Source organism: Podarcis bocagei (genome assembly GCF_964188305.1).
Source record: "Podarcis bocagei genome assembly, chromosome: 2".
Classification (NCBI taxonomy): Eukaryota; Metazoa; Chordata; class Lepidosauria; order Squamata; family Lacertidae; genus Podarcis; species Podarcis bocagei.
Window position 1 is genome coordinate 46,011,841 of NC_138126.1, and position 23,922 is coordinate 46,035,762.

Here is a 23,922-nt window from a genome sequence, read left to right on the forward strand (position 1 = left end):
AAGATTCAGATATATTCAATTTAGGGGGGAGGGAGTGTGTTCATGCCATGCACATTCTCAGTTTCTGTATCTTGGAGGGGGGCGGATCTGGAGGATGGGGGAGAACACTGACCAGACAGGGTGGTACCCACAGTACCCACTCAAAAATCCAAATGTGCCCGCAGGCCTCAAAAAGGTTGGCAACCCAGGGAAAACTATGTAATATTACCTCTGCCATTGTGCAATCTGCTGCTTTCACTTTTCCCCACTATTTTTATCCAAATTCCTCGCAGCACATTCACAATTTCACAAATAATACTGCACAAATATATTTCTACGGCTTCATTCACTCTCAGTGCAGAACGTCCATTTATTGATTGCAGAACCTAGTTTCTTTCTTTTAAAACTATCTACACTTTAAAAAGAAGTACCAAGACATACGCACGCACAGCTACATCACAGACACACCAGTCAATCCTGTCAACAGGGCTACAGGCAGTAAATGGGATTACAGACAAGAGCAAAGAGCTTGGAGTGTCACGAGCTCACTGTGACTGATTGAGAGACATCACAGGGGTTGGGAAGGGCAGGCTGCAAGGGTGGGAGTGACAGGAAGCCAAGGTCGAAAAGCCTTTGGAAAGCTGTGAATTAAAGAGAGGCTGAAGGGTTTAGAACAGTGTGACCTAAGAAGGAATAACAGACAGAACTGGTGCAAACTGTGTCCGGGGCAGCACCATCTGACAGTTGAGAAGGAAAAGTGACGCAAGAGAGAAATGGCCTTTTTCCTGCTGGTGGACTGTGCCTTATAATGTTGTTGATAAACCCGGCACCTTTTTATGAAAATGGTTTAACAGCCATGCTGTGCCTCACAAGGCACAGCAAAGCACAGTCACATGAGAAGCAACGACCTTACAAGACCAACATGATCTCACACGCTTAGTCAAAGCAGAGAAATTTGCAGCCAGAAGCTCTTTAAGCTGCCTCGCCTCTAAGCACTGAGGTACGAAAGCCCGAGCAACCATTGCCAGGGCAGGCTGGATAACACAAGCAGGAAGTCGCAAGCCACAGTTGTTGCCGCTTCTTCCCAGAATTATCCCAGAGCTTCTGGCCCCAGTTTCTGCCAGGTGTCAACCAGGTAGAAAGTACAGGAGATGCATTCTCAAGTTTAATTGATAGGAATTCTTCCTAAACTCTGCATTTGAATGCGTCTGAAACTGAGAAAGAACACTAAGGTAACACCTTGCACTCGAAATCTTGCAATTCTTCAGACCAGCCAGACTCTTTGGGGAAATTGTTTCTTTCAGGGAACTGTAACGTACTGGGCTGTACAATACGCTGGTTGCTGAAGAGATCTATCCCAACTTCTCTCACTTTCAAAGTCCACTGTTTCATTGCTCCTGGGATGTGTTTAAATGATCACTGAGGCCTCGTCTACACATGACAAATCGCCTCCCTAGGATTTCCTTGAGAATACCAAGGTTATCTTGAGGTAACAAATTACTCCCATTCATTTTGATGTGATTTTGGTTTTCTTCTCTTTAAAGTGCACTGAACTGCAGTTGATTGTACCCCATCTTCCTCCCAAATCTGAGCGACATTTTATTATTCCATGGCTTAACTGTATACCATGGAACTTGGCATAGACAGCATTTCTGAAGACAGTTACTCAGGCAAAATTAGTTCTCTTTTTAAAAAAACAACACCACCTTGTGAAAAACTGGTGATATGTTTTAGAGTAGACCCATTGAAATTAATGGACCTAACTTAGTCATGTTCATTAATTTAGAGGATCAAACTAGAACCTGGGAGAACAGGGTTCAAATCCGCACTCGGCCATGAAGTCCATTGTGTGACCTTGGACCAATCACTGCTTCTTAGCCTAATTTACCTCACAAGATCACTGTGGGGATTAAATGAGGAGGGAGAGAACCTTGTATGCCACCATAAGAAAATAGTAGGCTATAAATACATAAAGAAATGGGCCTACTCTGAGTAAAACAGTTGAATATCACCCAGAGAAGCAATGTAAAGCATGGTACTCTGTAGACACTGGTTAAAACTAGGCCTCAGGTCATCATAGACATGGGGAGACAAGGCTATTAATTCTTAAACTCTAGCTCACCAGCAGAAGTGATGAACAGAGCATAGCCAGGGCAGGATAACCTACTTAACACAGAGAGGTTGTTTATTTTATTGTTGTTATTCCTATTAAAGAAGATGAGCCAACAAAAACAGAAATGAGGCCAGATCAGCTGTAGCTTCCATGGGAGAGAATAAACAAGCTGAAGAGTGCGTGAACTCTAGTGGAGGGGTGCAGATTCTGGAGACCTCCCTAATGCCTTAGCACCAGGAGCCATCTGGTTTGAGAAACAAACTGGGTTAGGGGAATTATATTGGAGACTGGACAGACAAAAGCAGACAAGAAAACATTCCCCCAAATTCCAGGGTCAATGTCTCTTCCTGACACCAGGAAGAAAAGATGCATGTATCCTGCCAAAATCAGAACTGATTCAGCCTTGGAATCCATTTTAAACACTTTAATTTAGCTTTATTTATTCATTACCAACAAAACAACAGAACAGTACAGAGCCAAGAGAAAGATATTTGAAATTCAGCAAGGAAGGGGAAAGGTGGCCTTTAATAGAAGGGAAAAAACAGAAAGACAGTCAAACAGCACAAAAACATATTGCATCTGAGCTAGAAACCAAACCCCTCCCTCCCACCCCCTAAAGAAAGGAAAATGAATCCTTGACTGGAAGTTTCTGTTAGAACAGAAACAGAATAAAAATAAATTCCAGTTACTGGTTCAGAAACAAGATTTTAAAACCACAACTGAAGGTATTATTCTCATGGTCCAACAAGCACAGAGGGAAAACCAGAGCACATGAAACTGGCAGGATTTTTTTCTTTCTTATTTTATCCTATTGCATAAAACAAGAAACACAAATTCTTTTAACACACTAACAGAACAATCTGTGCCCCATCCTCACTACACTGGGATGCATGTGTGTGTTGAATGGTGGAAGTGCCCCTCCACCCAGCTCTCCTAGCTCAGGTAGCTTTCCATCAACCAACAAACATGAGTGCAGGGCAGAGAGGCCTGCTGGTGAGATCCTTCAAATGTTCCAAAATAGGACATTCCTAGAGCAGGGAGGTAGTTGGAACGAGTTAATCTGGGATCCACTGAATCCCAAGCCAGTCTCACTGTCATCACCTGACAGCATTGGGCCCGGTTGTCCTGCTCCACCCACCACTTTGAGCTGCAGCTAAGAGTACCAGGGCTGCAGATGTGAGCCGAGCCCTGCTGCCCAGCAAAGCTCCACGAACAGGAAGGGGTAAGTTTAGAGTGCATCCTAAGAATGTAAACAGATGGGGGTGGGCTGTCTGTGCTTCAGCCACGATGTAGATTCTACCCAAACTTCGTAGCTGTTCAAGTTGTTGCCGAAATGTTTTCGTTCTACATGTCCTACTTCATCTCACTATTCCCACTATGCTTCTATCCTTAGTGCCCCATGTTAGAGAGGCAGACTTTCACTTGAAAGAGTCCTCCACCTGTCCAAGTCCAGTTATAAGGTAAGAAAAGCTTAAGGAGGGTGAACGGGGCCTTGAAGAGCGCCACAAATGTCAATGACTTCAACGATAAGGCAGGAAACCACCTATTCCCTTGGACGTACCAAAGCATTAAAGGGGAAGGAACACGGCCTAGATTACACTGTCTGTGGCGCAACCAAGAATAGAACCTGATCTCATGACTCTGAGCCCTCTGCTTCAACAAGTCCATTCTTTGTCTTCTCGGGGTGTGGGGGTGGGAACTATATAAAGCACCCAGTCTCTAAAGTAAGGAAGTAATCCTCATGAACTGAAAGAAATAACTAAAAGACTTACACTGGCAAAATCCCCTACATCTCATGTCTTCTTGTTGGAGGGTGTGTGTATAGAGTTTCTCACACAAAAACAAGCATACCATTGTCCAGGGTTTATACCCAAGGCAGACTAATCAGGTGGCCATTTTCAAGCAATCCAGCTGACCAACAGAGGAAGCAATAATGACCACACAAAAAGAAAGCCATGCAGATTTATTGGTTGGATGAGACTGATGCAAAACAATGATCCAGTGATGACTAGGGAAAGGGTGGCAAGTAACACCAGACAGATATTCCCAAACTTCCCAAGTTGCTAAAAATATACCCTCCATTGGGAGTCTTATGTAGGGGAAGGGGCACAAAGATAAACTCAAGGAGAACAGAGGAGGAAAAGGAATGTGCAAAAGTAAGGGATCTCTTAACTATGGTTAAATACACACCAAGCCTTAGGTTTAGATTAGGATAGCAGAGAAATTCCAAGGACAGTTATTCTTTTCCCCCTAAGGCCAAATCTTTCAAAAGCAGCTCGTGCTCTGTGGTGACCAACCAAAGAAAGCTCATGTTTACAGAAAGTAACTGACTATATACATAAATAAGATAAGATGTCTTATGTAAAAGTCATCTATGCTGACTGGCAATTTCTGCTTCAGTTGAGAGTTTTCATGGGAGATATGTCAATGAAGTTAATAAACTATTAGACTGGAAATAATACAAAAGATTCTGTCACAGAGCAGGAGGTACCTTGACAAAAACAACTATCAAGTTATTCCTCATAGACTTTGATGATGAACATCCTAATCTTTCAACGCAACAATCAGCATATTTTCAATTCCTCATAAACTGTTCAGATCAGTTTGTTGATAAAGTATAATGAAATAGTAAACCACTACATTCCAATCATGAAATAAACATGAATCCTCTACTAAGACTAATATTTGGCCAACATCTCTGAGAAAGAAGTCCCTAAATATAATAACCCTTAAGATATCCCCTACAGATCCCTCTGGAATTTACCTGCCTTATTTATGGCATCCCCACTCTCTTATCTCTAAAGAGATTCCCTGCCAGGCCTAATCCTAATCTCATTGGCCCCAACCTTATCTCATTTACAGAGAAACTCTCCTGGCTAGAACTGAGTCTGGCTCTAAAAGGCTCTCATTTCTTCTAATAGAGCCTAGATAACTTGTGTAAACAACCTTGAGAAAGACAAATAAAAACTCCAACAGAACTTGGTGTTCAGATAATCTCCTTCCAAGAGGTTCACAGTGTTTAATCTCTCCTCTTCCCCCATCACTCCAACCAGGGTGACAGAAAATCTGTAAATGCCCAAGTGCCTGAGGCAATAGGCTCAAAAGGTCTCATTTCTCCCTCATCAATATTTAAGGGACTTCTGTCTTTCTTGGGACCATTGTAGGTTTAATAACAGATGGTGGCTGTCTGAATAAGCGGGTTGCTCTTTTCAAAAACAGGGAGGAACCAAGAACTGGGACAATACACAAGGCCATACAGCAAGCTACAGAGAACTCCTATCTCAAGCTATGCTCTAAGTATTCATAATTAGTACTTATTTCTTCCCTTGCAATGCCAATCTAATCTAAACTGAACACAGCATTGGTGGATATCTAGAGTGATCCAATTAAATAATTATAATCAAATAATTGCGAAGAAGAGGAGATTTTGGCAAAACCAAGGGGGTAGAAAAGCTGCACTATCTTCCACAGGAAATCACAAAGAACAACAAAGAGTTGGTGTGGAGAAAAACAGCAATACAGTATGTAATTCTCTGTTTGAATTGTGGTCTGTTTGACCACAAGTCAAACAACGCAGGCAAGGGAGTACAAAGAGGATGTGGCTTCTATGTGGCAATCCTAGCATATGAAAAAGTCATCTTCACATTTAGTCACCTTTGCAAATCCAAAGATCACTGCATTTGTGCACAACAATCCCATGACAACAGAAATGTAATGACTGGGACTGGGGGAAGGCCAGCAGGGAATCTCTTCTATAACACCACAGAGGTGAAAGAATTCCAAAATAACAAAATATCTAGTGATTAAAAAGTTATCAGTTCCTGCTATGATACTGCAGTTTTGTTTAGGTCTGTATAGCAGTAAATTAATGAGAAACCCACCAATCAGGGAGAGGAACTATAACTTCCTACAGTGCAGCGGCCCCATTGAATTTCCATTTTAGCCATGTAACAAATGCACATTTATTTGTTTTTAGCTAAGTTGCACCCACCCACCCCTTCCTCTTTTACCTCTGACTGAACATGAGTTCTCCCCTTGTCTCTCTGTCAGGAAAGCAACAGAGATCAGAAAGGCAGTAGTGCTTTCCTGGGCAGCCAGTGTTGATATTCTCCCTCTTTTGACAGCAAGAGAACATATGCACAAATGCAGCAGCCACAGCTCCCAGCTATATTCCCCCAGGAGCAGTGGCTGCTGTGGCTTTGTTCACTTTCACTTTCTGGGAGAGAGGGGGATGAGGACTCCCATACAATAATAATGGGCACCTAAAGGCAGTTTCTACTTGCCATAGGCATCCATGAACACCTAATTACAAGGCTGAAGTGGAGCATCGCAATTCCACTTCTCAATCTCTCTCTCCCTTTGTGCCAGAAGCCTGTTTTCTGCATTTGGGTAAGCTAGAACTTCTATACAGACAGACAGACAGACATTTGCTCTGAGGAGTTAAGTCAACTCAGAGCACACCCACTGAAATGACCAGACATGGCTAACATGGAGTCATTCATTTTAATGGGTCTACTCTGAGTAGAACTTAGTTGGCCACAATCCAGGAGTTGTTTTTTTAGTGTGTAGATCGGGGTCAGCAACCTTTTTCAGCCATGGGCCGGTCCACTGTCCCTCAGACCATGTGAGGGACTATATTGGGGGGGGGGGGGGGAATGAACGAATTCCTATGCCCCACAAATAACCCAGAGATGCACTTTAAATAAAAGCACACACTCTACTCCTGTAAAAACACCAGGCAGGCTCCACAAATAAACCAGAGATGCATTTTAAATAAAAGGACACATTCTACTCATGTAAAAACACACTGATTCCTGGACCATGCGCGGGCCGGATTTGAGAAGCCGGATTTGAGAAGCCTTAGGTTGCCTGGTGTAGATCAATGTACCAACAGTCACACCTGTATAGCTAGCATTAGTGGCTTCTGGCTGCCCACTGTTAGCCTGTGTTCTGACCAGCAGGGCTGTTCGTATGACCCCACAAAGGCTTAGGTGAGAAATCGTGTCTACCAGTAATTTCTTTAAGGTGAAGAAGATGCACAGATATTTTTTATTAAAGTGCCTTGAGAGTATAACACTCATGCTAATGCCAAGCTCAGGCACAGTGTGCTGATCCCTTAGCAGCCAAATTGAGGGAGCTCCTGGCATACTTAGGGGAATCTTGGACATTTGCAGAAGCACATAAAATGTACCAATAGCAGAGAGGACCCAAAGGAGGGCAGCAGGAACAAAGAAGAACAAAAGTGCATGCAGCCTAGCAATGCTGTTACCTGAACATTACGCACTGCTAGGCCCCTCCCTCCACCTCAGTGGGATCAGTACAGGAGAGCAGAGATACACACCCACAACTCCACATTCCTGCATCTTTGGAAGTTCTAAATTAAGAAATCCTACTTCTTAAGGACCTAAGAGAGAAGGTCAGTGCAAAAAAGATTGGATTCTTTTATTTGCTTGCCTAAGTTTCCAGTCTGTCAGTGTCATGATGTTTTCAGTGTCACTTGTCTTAAAAATGTGTATGATTACACCAGCTTTAAAGAAATTGAGGTGTTGACGAGTGTAATGTATGACCTGTTAGTTTCAATTGCAGCTAGAAATATACGGACAGAAGAACTTCTGAAGTCTCGCTTTCAAGAGCTCCAGGATGGAGGAGGACAAAAGAAAAACTATGCTCCAGATTATCATCGCTGCCCCTGCCCCTCTTCTCCCAAATTCTGAGATATGAAATTGCCATCCAGTTGCGCGAACCAATGAGACAATCCCCTTCTCAGTGCAGAGCTAGAAAGAGGCACAAGGGAAATGGGGAGGGGAGGAAAGGGGGGAGGGGTGACAGAAGAGACAGGATGAGGAAGGGCAGGTCAAGGGTGAGGCTACAGCTGCAACAGGTGCCGACTGGAAGACCATCCTCAGAGAGGCAACTGTCTGAGGCATGTCTATCAAGGCACAGCAAACAGGGCCAAGCCTGCACTGTTGCTCCCTGGGACAAAGGGGCTCTGTGCGTTTGCATCTGGCATCCTGAACAAATGCAAGCGGGCAGGATAGCATGAAGAGAAGAGGCTGCTCTCCATGGAGAAGAGGGGCCCTGGTCATTGTACAAGGACATGAGCTCACAATCTTCTTTTAAGGCCATCTTCTGGAGAAGGCTTGTCTATCTTCCCCTTTGACCTCCAATATTGCACAAACTTAGGCAGGAAGCAGCACTGCCCATATCCAGCAACACAGGCAGTGGGGTTTCTCAGACTACAGATGTATGCACCCATGAATTTGCAAACACAACAGCTCTCCATGCACATCTGTCTTTTCCTGAGACAAACGAACCAAGGCATGGTTGAGTTGTTGAAAGGTCTCATTCAGTGGAAAGGTATGGCTACTTCTCAGTGGAGGGAAAGGAATTTAATCCACTGTATTATGACATCACATGCCCAGAACAAATATTTTAAATACCCTGACCTGGGGCTGAGCTTTGGTGAGTTCTAACTCAAGCTAAGTCATATCTTTTTAAGCATTTCCAGCATTTCTTAATATGATTATCCTTCCAAGCTCATTAGGTCATTTTCCTTGAGACACAATGAACACAATCCATAAGCCACCATTTATGCAACAAAGTACACCTAAGTCCCAGAGAGGGGACCCTGAATGCAGGACAGAGGCTCAACTCAATACCTTTGAGATTTCTTCCAGTCTTATGATCACTGAATACTGGTGGCCAAAGCACTTCTGCCAGTGCAAACTGCTCCAAGTGACAGAGAAATGAGAGCAGTTTCCCAGCTCACAGACTAAATAGAGCAGGGAGGTGAAACCTGTGACCGTTCAGATGTTGCTGGAGTCAAATCCCCATCAGAATTAGCTAGCACGGCTAATGGTCAGAGATAATGGAGCTGTAATACAAGACGACACAGGATTTCCATCCCTGAACCAGGAGAGCTATTCCATATTTATAACAGTCATGAAAGACGATGCAGCCCAAGGTTCTTCAGCATAATTCCTGTCCTCTCCACCCCAGCCTCCTAGCTCAAGCAACACTTTTGTTCTTCATAATGACGTTTTCATGAGAGTGACTCCTGTGAGGTGGTGAAGTAGAAAAACCAGGCAGTGGCATTGAACTGTGGCTTCGTACATACTACACAAAGGATGCACACAACAGAAAATCCTGGGAAATGCAATTCACCCCACAGAGCTACAATTCCCAGCACCCTTAACAAACTGTACTTCCCAAGATTCTTGGGGAGCTCAATGTATGGTGTGTCTGCAGCCTTTGGAAGGTTCTAAATACACGTCTGAGGGGCAGCACACCCATAGGCGACTGGCAAGGGAAAGTCTGAGCTAACTGTTGAGCACATTGAGGAGGCATGCCTTAAGCTAGCCACACCCCTTTCTGCAGCGCCCACATTCCTTCTCAAGGACTGCATCTGTTCTACCTCCTTTTACGAGAAACAGGAGATGGGAAGATTTTCCTTGCCACACAGTGCCAGGATCAGCCTTTTCACCAAAGTGCCAAAGGGAATTCTGGCACAAGCTTTGCTGCTTTTAAGCGAAAGGATTAACAACCCTGCCAGGAGACAGAAACTGCAGACAGCCACTGTGTGAGCTGCATGGAAGGCTATGCTACTGCCCCACATCTCCAGCTATTCACCCTGTAGAAAGTTCACCCATTATTTCACCCATCCGCTTCTGCTCTCTGTTTTTGAGAGTGAGGAGTTATAGCCAGCATTAATCCTACTCAGAGTAGACTCGTTTAAATCAATGGACCTTAAGTTAGACATGCCCATTAATTCCAGTGGTTCTGCTCTGAGAAGGATTAATACTGGCTACAACCCAATGTTATATATGCACAGGGACTGGATTTTAAAAAGAACTAGGAGTCAAAACAATCAGGAAGCCTTTAGGAAAACTTAATTCCAGTGTCACACAGGGTCCTTCCTGCAACATTTCCTAGCCAGCAAACTGCCTATAATTCTCGGGCCTTGCGTCCCTCAAATATTTTTTCCTATGCCTAGCAATAAGAACTGTTCCCCATCTCTTTTGCAGTCTTCACATAATGCCTCCCATTATATACATCTCTGTAGCCACACGTCCCATCTTCTATTTACCTCTAGGTTGGGGGAACAAGAGTGAAGGAAGCCTGGGAGAATTGTGTTCCTGCTGTAGCTGCAGAGACAGCCAGGGGCAGGGTCTGATTGCACAGGGCTCCCTAGGAGGATCAAGTAACTGCTGAGGCAGCGTTTTCCCCATCTTCCAATCTCAGTCAGGCGGCCCTTGCTGGAAAAAACCAAGTTCTCGATGTCACCCCAGGAGTTCCACACACACACACACACACCACTACCTCAAGGTTAAAGCAGGGGACACAGACCACTTTATACACCGACATATGCAGACACTTCAGGGGGGTTAAGTCCCACTACAGTCCCGCTATATGTTGCACTCAAAACTGACATATGACAAAGGTACAGATCCTTTTCTTCCCTGTTTGCACGTTTGCTTATATTTAGCATTCTTTGGGACTAGCTGGCATGCAAAGTTGAGGGCAGGGACGCTCTGAAAAGTCAGCTGAAACTAGTTTCAGACCTAACTAACCCTATAACTGCATTCTTTACCAACCTGCCTACCAGGGGGGTTGCTCTGTAGACCCAGAAGATGCTTCTGTGCTTCTTTGCAGGGCAACTGTGTCTTCAATCTTAACAATATGTCACTCAAAAGGGCAGGAAGAAAGAAAAAATTAGGGGAAGAGGCAGAATGTTTTTGTTGTTGTTGACAGCCATCTGTCTCGAGATACTGTGCCTCTGGGGATGAAGTCAACCCACTGGAGAATCACAATGCCTGTTGTGGCTGCAGAGACTGGTAACTCCTAACTGCTGCCTCCCGTGTTGTTTTTTCTGTGTTAGGAGCACTGAAGTGCCCTCTCCAGGGTGCAAGCCGGGGTACTGTGTATGAAGGTCCCTGGCTGCTCACTGGACAAAACTCCCCTCCCAGCCTTGCTGACGTAGAAAGCATGATGTTTGGCACCAACCTGGTTGCAGGAGGGAGGCGTATAAGACGCTATCCAACCATCTTAGGGATTTCATTCTGGATTCATGTAGGTTTTACTCCTTAGTATTTTCTTCCCCCATAGATTTTTCCTCTGGGTTCACTCCGGAAGCCTTTCTCATGAATGAATATAGCAGCAAGGCAGCAGAGGTTTAGGATTAGAGTTTCCTTCTCCTTGAAGGGCAACCTTCCCAGGTTGACAAGCCCCATCTGCCCCTCATTTCCCTCTAAGGGAGGAGGAAACTACCGCCAAAGGAAGAAATTTTCTGGACACAAAGCAAACATCAGGATTCACCAGAGAAAAATAATTGGATGCTAAAACACACCATCTCAGTGGTTTCATCTATCCTCCTGCCACATGTCCATCCACACACTCACACATGCAGAACTGCCCCAGCAGAGAACTCTTTAAAGCCTGCCATTTGGAACTTTAAAAGTGGAAGAGAAAATGGTAGAAATGAAACACCAATCACTTCAGACCACATATCAATCCCAAAGGGATGACAATCTGCCTAAGTCTTCTCTCAGCCTTCATGGCTACAAAGCCAAAGCCCTGACAAAGTGAAATCTCTCACAATCCATTTGGACTAGAGGCCGCCAGCCATTCTGGTGCCTCTTTTTATCGGAAAGAAGTCAGAAAATATCAAGAACAGGTGCTACTGCCCAAAAGGGAATGAAGTCTGACTGCTACACTGAATCAAGAGCATGGGTGTCCTAACAGTTACAGAAGTGTGGCTGACAGCGTAGATTGCTAGCTCAAGAACTTCAAACAGAGGTGTACACCAGGTCCTCTCTCTCAATGTTGTAGTCCCGCTTTACCATATACCCAAGACATAAAAAAGCACCAAGCTCCACCATTAAAAAGACCTCATGCTCTACATTACACTTTTTCTGTACATAACAGCATCTGCTGAATCTGCATATCTGCAGTGGGGAAAACATTTGTGCCACAGACATACTTTAAAGCACATATATGTCTCCACACCTAGAGACTGTCTCCATGTAGAGCAAGGTTACCCAAACTTGGATCTCCAACTGTTTTTGGACTACAACTCCCATTATTCCCAGGTAGCAGGACCAGTGGCCAGGGATGATGGGAATTGTAGTCCAAAAATAGCTGGAGGCCCAAGTTTGGGAAACCCTGATGTAGAGCAACCTTAATTCATGAAGCAGCTGTGACAAAGCCACTCCTCCCAATACCTTGTATCTGAATTCAGTCTCCTATAAGAAGTAACCCACTTTGGCTGTTCAAACAAAATATCTGTAATCTTTGAGTGATAAGGGAGGCCTATAAGGTCAGTCTTAAGGCCACCTCATGGGGTGTGTTCTCTCTTAAAATACTGATATATCACTTCGCCTGCTGTCTAGATGAGCCATCTTTTCTGAGGAGGAAGTCTCATATTTAGAGCAGAGAACAAAGTTGGCTAAGATGAGTTTTCGCTTCAAAGTGGCAGAGTCTAGGTTGTTCTTATTGAACAAAACACCTACATTTCTGTAATACAACAGCTACGACACTACCTTGGGGTTTCACAGTTTTCCTAGTGCTGAGCTGAGAAGGCTACAGACTAAAAAAAGCTCCAAAACCAACTCTATTTACCCTCCTAATAAACAAAACAACTCTTCTCTGCTTATGTGGGGCCTACACTCTCTTAATCACATATCCTAAAAATGACCTTCAACCTGGCCTCAGGCCAGTCTTTGCATTCCAGATTCACTGAACTAAAAATCAGTATCTTGCTTGTTCTTAGTCTGCAGGGATTAGACGTAGATACCAGTTTCCCTGTGCTAGAAAAACATTCCACATAGACAAGATGACTCCAAGCAGGGCAAGATGCAGAGCAAATTCAGTGTACAGAATGTTCGATCAACAAACTCTTGCCACCCCACATCCGTAATTAGCATGTTGCGCACCAGTCCTTTCCTAAGCTATGCTTCCAAGACACAATCTTAAGGGCCACAACCCAACACTTCACACATTATGCTTTTAAGATATACATATTAAAAAATGCACGTTAAGTATGAATGGGTTAAACACGTTTTCACACGTGTCATACATGTACTGTACACCTCCTCGGGGACACAGAATTGGCTATTGGGTGCTCCTATGGAAAACCTGAGTCCTCTTCTGCAGCAAAATGTGCAACGTTCTCAGCTGAGTTTGATGAGCACATGCTGACTTCCACTAATGCACACCTGCATCTATTATATACTCTGTTTGTACAAGGATTTTGTTCTTCCCAAGAGACTAATACATCCAATGCATATACTAAGCCACTGCGTGCCTTCCTCTCTACATTCACATTCAAAAGACACTACACCGACTTCTGTACTAGAAAATACTTATAAGCTTTGAAAATTAGAACCTTCGTCAGGGAGGGGCAAAAATATCAATGGTGGAAGCAACTCAAAATTCAAGCCATTCCTTAGTTCAGACCCCAGTATCAACATGCCTTGGGTAAAGAGGAGCCCCCTACTTGATTAGGTGCTTCCTAAAAAATTCTGCTAAGGCCCTAAATACAATTCTGCCTGGTAGAAGATGCAGTTATTGCCGGCTGTGTTTACACAGGGAATAGCCAGCTGTAATTATAGGAACGATGTTATGATAACAGGAAACCCATGCCCTGTGGAGATATTGAGGAGAGGCATACAGCTATTTGCTAATTACCAACAACAAGAACCCTTTGTGTAGCTGGGGAAGGATGAGTTCCCTCTACTTTGTGGACTTAGGCCCACAGATGTTTTAAATCATCCACATCAGAGTTATTCTGCAGTCTCCAAGGCGTATGCACAGTTATCAGAGTTCTTTGGTTCTTGCTGACAGAGCAGAGTCCTCAGGAATTTCCCCCCAAAATGCATCTGCTTAGTGTAACACAGGCAAATTGTGTGGCAAAACTGCAGAAGCTAACAAGAAAGTAGCAATGCAACTTCATGGCAAAGACAGGTAGAGCAGAAATGATGGCAACCTCAAAAAGGCTGGCAAAGGTCCTCTAAACGAAAAGGAAGCCTGCTCTAAGGAGACCTTTAAAAGAGACCAGCTGAGTCTGCTATTTACTATTTTTCCTACAAGACTTGCTAAAGACAGGAAGAAAAGCAATCTGGCTTTAGCACATTGCACAGAAAAAGGCACTTGACATGTAATATTGGCCTGTATTTTTAAAATATTTCTGCCCCAGGAGAGATTGTACAGAGGGTAATACTTCTGCTGAAAGAGCAGATGCAAAGGATACTAGAAAAAAGCAAGTAACAGTTGTTCAAGGTTAAATCCTTCCATACAGAAATAGCTCCAAACATTATGAAGAAATTGTGCACATGGAAATATCCGCCCCTTCCATTCCATTGCTTTTGCCCTCTTATGGTCCAAGCAACATAACCCTACAAAACCCCAAAGAAAGAGCTTCATTGCCCCCTACCTTTTTTATCCTGCCTCTCCGTGTCCCAGCAAAGACCACGGTGTGCCCACGGTAGTCATACGCAGCCACTGATGTCATGCCATCTTCCTTGTCCACAAACAGCGGCACACCTTCAATGGTGACTGTTCCACCCAATGGCTGGTTAAAATCCTGACCACAGAAATTGTCATCAATTTGCAGGGGCTGTGGGAGAGAAAGGGAAGAAAGAGATTAGCTGTTTGACAGCATTCGAGCACATCATGTAAATGGCTGTGAATGAGAAAACGGTACAGAAATCTGCAAAGTCACCACAGATACGAAAACATATAATTCTAGTGCAGATGTTGATGGCTTCTTTAGGAATGCATGTGTAAGGCAGTCACAGGTGAGAGAACTCTCTTAAAAACCCTCTTCCTATTCCTTCCCATGAATTTCAAGAGGCCCGTGCAGCCTCTCACTCCATCAATGTTCCTTAAAAAAAATTCCACAATTCCACAGGCACATATCAGGATATGTGGTGCACCACTTCACCATCTAATTTCCACTTTCAGAATCCTTTCAGAAGAGTGCAAAACAAGGACATGGGACAGTTCCCAAATGTGGAAATTATCAAAGTGAAGGAATGAAACCAAAATAAAAAGGTAGCATTTCTGAAGTTCCTACATCTATATAAAATTACTGTAAAAATCAATAGACTTGACTAAAACAAAAACAAAAACTGCTGGGATGCAGCAAGTAAGAGACACTTCACACACTTGATGGCAGAGGCAAATACATGTTAACATTTAGTGTGCACTGGCTTCTACCCCATAACAAGGTGGCAACATTGTTTTTAAGTGCATATGAACTGTAGGAACTAGCCCTGTCTCCTTGCAGTATGTTTTTGTGGTAAACACACCAATACAAACCGTATCTACCACACTCATTGCAAGGTAAAAAAGTGAGCACAAGCTGCAATTTTAACACAGACCTGTTTCAACTGCGAATCTTTCTTTCAAGAGTGGCCTCAGCAAATTGCACAGTAGGTCACCAGTATGCCAGGATCCTATTCTCTTGCATAGTTAGCACAATGCTCAGTCTACGCCTGTACAGGGGAGAGATGCAGCAACCTGAGGCCCAGTTCAGATGCAATAACAGAGATGCAGTCCAAGGGGCTGCAAACAGGTTTTACACCTGCAAACTCCTTCCTCACTCTTTCCTTTGCACCCCCAGTTTTGGTGAAGATTTCTTTGTTTACAAGCTACCTGGGTGAGATTAATTAACAACATGCTAATCAGTTTAAGAGACCACCTTGCACCATGTGTGCCTACTGAACCTCTTAATTTGAGGAACTTACACTTTTACAACTGTCATATAAGTTTCGCTTTGCATCTGTGAGCAGTCAATCTTTTCAATGTAGAAGCTTTGGAACTCGCCGTTATCCACATCACATTAAGGCCAACTTTTGATTCAATCAGATACCCTAATGGCAGGTCATAGCAACCTTTATGCTCCTGTATCATTTTCAATGGTTTACGGCTACATGAATACTCCTCCTTCAGTTGAGACTGTAAATTGCTAGAAAAAGCAGCAAACTGACCAGGGTGTTTAACTATTTAAAGGGCAACCTTCCGTGAATAGAATCACCATCACTTCCCCATATTCTTTGTTCACTTAATGTTTCCAAAAGAATGGTGACCTACATACCTACCAATTGTGCCACTTTGCCAAAGAGCTAAACTACAGAAAATGGAAGTGATCAGCTACAGGTCTGGAGAGAGACCTTAAACCACATTTTTCCCTCTTCAAAAGTCACAAGAAACTGTAGTTTAAGAAATCAGGAAATTTCTGCTGAAGCTGGACATATGAAGCATCAGCATAACCACGGAGGAGGGCGGGGGGGGACAGCTGGCCCCCGAAATAAATAAAAAACAATATAAATACATAGTGAACTGAGGTTCTGCCCCCCCCCCACGAAAGGCCTGCCCCCCCTAACAAAAATCCTGGCTACACCCATGATTATGAAGGGAGGAAGGATGGGGGGAGTGAAGAGGGAGCATGTGGGCACACAGCTTATTCTTGTTTTAATAAACCACAGTTGGTAATATTAGCTTGTGTTGCAGCAAATCTCTCATCTAATTAGTCTTCTCCAGGTGGAGAGAGCTATAGATCTGCTTCAGCTAATGGAGCACCTTTAGATAAAAGACCTCTGCTGCTACTTTGAGGCAGAAGAGTTCTATGTTCACCTATTACTATTATTAGTTTATTACTATTATTATCATTACCACTGCCATTATTTATGCTGTAAAGTTCACTACACTCTGCACAAAAGATAACATAGGCATGCCCTTGCAGAATGGCTTACAACAGACACAACACAAGGAAAAAGGGACAGGAGCAGAAAAGAGAAAATACACACATTCAGAGTTTAAGCGGGTTGAATGTCCACTGAAAGAATCTGTTCTTGGAGATTAGAATGCTAGAGAGGGCCTAGCCATCGCTCCCTGCTTTATGACAGCTGCCTGGTGCCTAAACCTACTTTGAAACCACACAGTAAAGTGAGCGTAGTGTTGTAAAGGGTCTAAAGCATGTGGAAAAAAGTTGCCTGTCCTTTTACAGGGACCAAGATACTGGGCCTAGCAGCTGGTCTAACAAGAGACGAGGCCTTCCATGCACATGTTTTAACCAGCACCACTTGAGGAATTCTTCTTGTCAGCTTTTATCACAGTCTCAAGGATTCATTGTGCAGCTCTTCGCATCTGTGCTACAGGGCCCAAGGGGAATGGCACTATATAATTCTGCACCTGTGTGCTTTCCAGTTCTCCCCCAGGTCACTCCTAAATAGGGAATGCTGTATCTCATGGGCGGCAAGAGGAATGTGCTTGCAAGCTGCAGACACACACATGCAAACTACAGAATCCACCCATATTACATTCCTCCCTGTAGTTTCGCATGGACACCACGTTGCCCACATCCTGTCCTAAGCTGCTGGCCCTTGTGTCTGCACAGATGTTAAACAACTCCTACATTCTGCCCCAGAGACAGACAGAATTCAACAAGGGATGAGAGGACTGGGCGGGGGCAGGATGAAGTGGACCCTGTTCACAGAACAGTTGCGAGGCTGTTCAGGTCTCTCTGGGAGACCAAGAGAGGTCTGCAGAATAGCTTTATAGAGTGCATTTTAAGCAAGCCATATCCAAAATAGAGAGGAAGCCGGCAAGGCTTATCTTCCCTTGCCTTTCACTCTAGTGGCAAATCCTAAGTGAGCCATAGCATTTATTGTACATACGTTTACTGATATGTGGCTTCTAAAACACTGGGGTGGGGTGAGGGGGAGAGGGTGTGTTAGCCCAAAATGCCAAAACATTGGAGGGCAGTTTTAATACTCCCAATCCATCTGCAGGCCCTTGCAGAATAAACTAATTTTGTTTCAGCTGTAAACTTCCTTTCTATATTCAAGCAGCTAGGCCCAAGGACTATTGTTTGCCAGGTCACAAAACTCCTGCAGAGACAACCTTACCTATGCTTGATCAGAGAGAGGGAGAGAAAGCAATCGGTATCTTAGCGTGCTACCAGGCAGTTACCTCCCACTGTAACTGTAGTAGTAAAAAATGAGGTACAGTGGTACCTCTGTTTATGAGCGTCTTGGAAGCTGAACATTTTGGTCTTCGAACGCCGAAAACCCAGAAGTAATTGCTTCCGTTTTTGAACACGCCTCGGAAGTCAAATGTTTTTCAGTTTTTCCAATTGAACTTGCAACCAGCCCTTTGCGCCTCAGTTTTCAAACGTTTTGGAAGTCAAACCGTCTACCGAAACAGATTACGTTTGAGAACCAAGGTACCACTGTATACAGGAAGAGTGCAATTAACACTGCCCAGATGGCTGGGGGGGCAGGATGCTCCTTCTCACTGGCACAGAGAGGTAGAGGGGCTTCACCACAGCAATGGCTTTAGCTTTGCCCAGGTTGGCAGTGAGCTCCCACTGGATGTACCACAGTAGAAAGTCCTGGAATGGGGCACTGTGAGGCAGGGGACTGGCAGCTTTGGATTCAAAGCCCCATGAATTTCTCAAAAAGCCCTCAGCAGCAACAAGCTTGAAGCTAGTGCAGAAGAGCACAGCAGAACAAAGAAACCTGCCCTCCAAAGATGGCCACCACATGGGAATGCAGAAGCAAAAGTAGGATCCAAGTGCTTTCTCAAACTGCAAACAATTTGAGAAACAACTCTTTCTCAGAACTCCAAGCAGCCCAAAAGGGTTGCCATGAACCAGGGTGTGAGTTGGAAATTTCCTGGTACCACCTTCTGAAAACTATATTTCAAGAAGGACAGGGGTCACCTCACGGTAGCCTGGCAATCTGGAATAATCAATGGCATCTGCTGAGAAGTCCACCTGAACCAGCAGGCCAACATTTACCCCGGTGGAGTAAATCATCTGCCAAATCCATGCCAAAATGGATCTAGATCACTGGTCTTCAACTAGTGGCCCAGGAGCCTGATCCAAGGTAGGTCACTACTGGAGCTCTACTATCATGCAAATGTATGGTAAAAGGTTTAGAAAAAGGTCTCCAAATGCATGTTTGGGTCAAAACTGGGTCCTGGGTCTGAAGGAGTTGAAGATAATGCCAAAAATGCCTAGCTGGACCATGACTCACTTAAGCACCTAGCCCAATAATAGAATACTTATCAGCAATTATCCGATATGATTAAATATGGTCGAAAAGTTCAACAATGGTCTTAATCAAGCTGCTGGGGGGGGGCTGCCTCTAATTTTGTGTTTTTCCATGCTCTGCATGGCCACCATTTTGTGCTATGCCACACCACTGCCATAGCAGCCAACTTGTGACTGGTACCCCCAGCACTCTCTCAAAATTCATAAGCAGAATAAATTGTGCAATAAAGAGGCACATATAGGAAGATCTGCACAATTAATGCAAGTCACAGAATCAGTTTTTCTAGGTATAAAATCTGTGTTTCTTTGTCACCAATCCTGATACTTCCAAAAACTGGTGCAGTCTTGTTTGTAGGAAAGTGATTCTAACTCTGTAGGAGTTTAGACTAAGAATAACTTGTATTGTTCTCGCCCCAAGCAGCTGGTAGATGGCCAGGTAAAGTGGAATCCTAGTCTCCCCATACCATTTGTCATTTGGACATTATTATTACAGTCATACCTTGGAAGCCGAACAGAATCCATTCCAGAAGCCTGTTCGACTTCCAAAACATTTGGAAACCAAGGCACAACTTCCAATTGGCTGCAGGAAGGTCCTGCAGCCATTCAGAAGCCATGGAAGCCACACCAGACATTCAGGTTCCAAAGAACATTCACAAACCGAAACACTCACTTCCGGGTTTGCGGCGTTTGAGAGCCAAAGAGTGCAAAGGCGTTCGGTTTCCAAGGTATGACTGTATTATTATTATTATTATTATTTGAATTTATATACCACCCTATACCCGGGGGTCTCAGGGCGGTTCACAGACCTAAAACAACCTATTTCACATTTGAAATGGGGAAACAAGGCCTGAAAGGGCCAAGTTGCCCAAACACATTGTTTTCTGACCAAAAGACAAACACGTTGGGCAAGATTTTTCTGCCTTTGCCTAAGCTGAACCCTGGTCTGCCAAGCTGACAGTTGCCTCCAGATCTGAGGTTCACCAACATTTTGATTCAAAAAAAGAGGAGGTAGGGAAACCGCAAGTGGTTAGCTTCGGGAGAAGTCCTCATATAGTATACCTTAAATGAGATCCTCCTTGCAAGCATCCCGTGAGATGCCCCAGCCTAAGTCTGTCACAGATCATGGCACAGGGAGGAGGCAAGAAGGATGGCAAAATGTCTGCAGTTAACACACAGTGTGTATGCTCCCTTTGGCTTCTGAGGCGGGCCTAGCAGCTTGGTACTAAGAGAGGATGACAGGGAGATGTGGAGAAAACACCACAAGGAAGGAGGGAAGGAGGGGTCAGGAATGGGGAAATTCCTTGAACCATGAAATCTGTTCCTATCTCCACCTCAGCAGGAAGAGAGCTGTTGCCATGACAACCTCTAGTCCAGCAGTCTCTGGCCATGAATTTCAGGGTCTGGGGGATGCAGGGAAAACAGAGAGGAAGACCGAAGAGAGAAATAACTGAAGTACTCAAATACCACGAATGGCAATGTGTGAGTTGAAATACCCACAAGGTACACACCAAAAAACCCTGGCTCTGCTAATTCCAGCAGAATACAGCAGTATGGTAATGAAAGAGATACAGTTCCCAGCAATCTTCAGTGGGTTCACTGCACACCCAGAACGGACAACTGCCAAGCCAAGCCGAGAGAACACTGCTAAAAGAAAGGGCCCAGATGCACTCAGAAGTACACAAGTTCCTAGCAAACAGGGAATTGCATCCATGGGCATTTCAATTTGCAGGCTGAAGTGGAAGTGCAAAGGGGGCAGCTTTAGTCAGCAATGTAGTAAGAGCATCACACCTAGGACTTGTATATGTGCACACATTCCTAAAAAACACATATTGAGGGTGGTGAGTTAATTGGCTTTGAGAAATATTTGACGAAGTTGTACAGTATATGGATAGCAAGTCACTTAGCTGTGCACAACTCTCAGCTCATTTGTCACTACTGCACCTCCTTCCCTTTTCTTATATGTGCTCACTGCCAAACTGCACATTCAGGGCAGAAAAGTGGGGTAGCCAATCTGTAGCCAGGCCTAACCCAGACCATACAGGCTGCAGCTTGCACTGTCCTGAAGGGTCTGTACCCACCAATGATATAATCAGCATGCACCAGTCCCTAAAAGCCAGCCCAGGGCAAGGGTACATAGGCTGCAACCCAATGCACACTTTTAGTGGGACTTGAGCATGATGTTCGTATGTTTACAATCGCCTAATTTTGGATGAAACCTAGACACAGGTACAGAGATCCGACATCCGTATGGAATTTCCCACACCTCTATTTTTTTCATACCAACTCTGATTTACAATACAATACACCAGAAGTACTATCTAGGCAGGATGTGAGAGGCGACAGAAGCAGAATTCTATTTCTGACAGAAATTTTCCAGATAGTTTAAGCCTGACACATAGCTTTCAAATAGATGCTCGTTACTGAAGCTTGCGTGACTGCCTGCTTGTGTAAACCTTTGCCTGAAGCCAAGCAGAGAATAGGAGACCCAACAATATCAACAAGGGGAAACTACAGAGACCAGATTCCCTCCTTCTTACCCTTTCAATCTCTGTGGCAGTCATGAATAGCTGGACATAAGGGAGTAGCTATAACGGGGGGGGGGGGGGAGGGAGAGACTTAACACAGATTCTTAGGGCTAAATGTTCCTAGGCTTCCTCAAAAGCTTAAATATCACAAGCTTCACAATCTAATCATTAGAACATTCCTAAAAAGTAATTGTAAGTAACAAGCACATGGCTCCTTCCTGCTGAAAACAAATACACTCAAAACCTTACTGTGATATTCCCAAATGGCACCAAAATCCAAATAAATAAAAGGTCACTTGTGTATCTGTTAAATCTAACTACTACTATAAATCCCTGGCAACGGAATCATGATTTCTGAGCATTTGTAGGCTGGCAGTGCAGGAAATGGATTAGAAGTAAACAAAAATTGGTGCTAATACAAACACAGCTTTGGGGCACTTTGTGAAGACGAACCATTTATTTCCGCATCCTATTTGTATCCAGCCGGGATGCCTTTTTAACCATCCAGTTATGTGTGGTCTTTCAGGCCCAAACCCCTGCTTGCTTTCCTCTGGGTTGTTTTCCTCCCGCCCTTGTACTGCCCAGCATAGAACAATTCCTCTCAAGTTGTGCAGTTAAAGGGCCTCAGCAGGCAGCCACAGAACTGCAACAGTCACTCACAGACCCACACCTTTGAAGGCAATAACAGCTAACCCCTGACCCTCTGCACTTCAGTAAACAGGGTGATGGAGAAAGCAACTAAAAACAAAATCCAAAAAAAATCCAGGGAAGCTGAGGAAGCCTACTCAGACCCAGAAAACCAATTCACAGCTGTGACTCCTTTTGCTTGCTCAGCTGTTCCTGAATCCCCATAGCTCGTTTTAACAGAGGTTTGTGATGAGGAAGCAGCAAATAATAAATAGTAGTAATTAGGCCTGAGAAATAATTCACAAAGTCGACAGAAGGGGACCACTTTAGCTGCAGACAGAAATGACACCTTTCCCGGTTTGGTGAGGAGGAAGAGGGCGCTGCCCAATTGTTTATTTATACACATTAATTAATTCTAAAATACGCAGCTCTAAATTTGCCGACATTCAGAAGACAAATATTTTTAAAAACCTACAAGCCAGGACAGAATGCAATAAAGGCATACATAAAAATGTAGAAGTAATACCTAATTGTTCTGCATAGTTGAATGCAGGGTCACATCTTATTGTGAAATATGCAGTCTAAGAGAAGCACAGGGCGGAGCAAGAGGGGGGAATGCGCCCCAGGATAAGAACGAATTAATCTCAAGGGATGATATTCAGCCCATGTGCTCCACAGAGTTCTGAAAATTTAGCCACGCGCAGACACTAAGTAATAACAGAGCTAATACGCTTTTGAATGTGACATCCCCATCATTATTCCATGGCCCTTTCGCCTTGGTCACATGACCTCTGCCCTGCAAGGCCTGTGCATTACGTCTTAATTTCTTCAGCTCTTAGAATGTATAGCTTGGTGGTAGAAAAGGGGGTTATAAAAAATTTCTACTTCCAGGAGGGCTGGAGCATAACCAATGAAGGTATTTAAGCTCTGGCAGCACCTCTCAGCCAATGCAATCTTTGTTCCACACTGCTCTCCCCACTCCAATTTGCAGCTTCCTCAACCTCATCTGCTGCTGAATATGCAAGAGCATAAATGTTTATGGTGTTTACTCTTCTCTGCTTTGTCTCAACAAACTCTCTGGGAAGCGACAAATACAGCTGCATTCCCGGGCTGCGGAAGAGTGCCTGCCACCCGCCTGCCATGCTACACCGACACCACCTCAATAAATAATTATGCCAGCAATTAGCTTGTTAGCAGCAAAATGACTCGTTAGGGATGCACAGGCAGGTGCCACACCAATAAGAGGCCAGATCCAATCGGACTATTTGGTGGGAAGAAAACAGACTTGGGGCGGTTTCTGAGAGCAGAAGGGCATGCATGGGCTGCAATACGAAATTCTCATACTGGTCTATCAGAGCCAGCCACATCATGTAGGGCAGATAATTCCTTCCTGACAATAGTACACTTCTGAAGCACAAGGTCACTTACATCCACACTGCTTGCCGAAGCAGACATCCAGCTCTCAGGTTAACAAGAGCCTTCATTCTCCTGCCAATAATGAAGGGAAATTGGCATGGTTCACAGCAGGCCCAACCTCACAACTACCTAAATCACATTCTCCAGCTGTACCTGTTTTTTCACTATATAGGCACAGAGAGCCTGTGCACACTGAATCTGCCATT

At 44.2% G+C, this 23,922-nt stretch overlaps 1 protein-coding gene across 4 annotated transcripts in view; it reads right to left on the bottom strand.

Annotated features, from left to right (window-relative positions):
• PLXNA1 (plexin A1) overlaps nucleotides 1-23,922 on the bottom strand; it is a 300,048-nt gene that overhangs the window by 217,807 nt on the left and 58,319 nt on the right. For all 4 annotated transcript variants that reach the window (XM_081183934.1, XM_081183932.1, XM_081183935.1 and 1 more), the window contains exon 3: nucleotides 14,523-14,705. In XM_081183934.1, coding sequence (XP_081040060.1) covers nucleotides 14,523-14,705 — 183 coding nt within the window. The remainder of the gene's footprint in view (nucleotides 1-14,522; nucleotides 14,706-23,922) is intronic.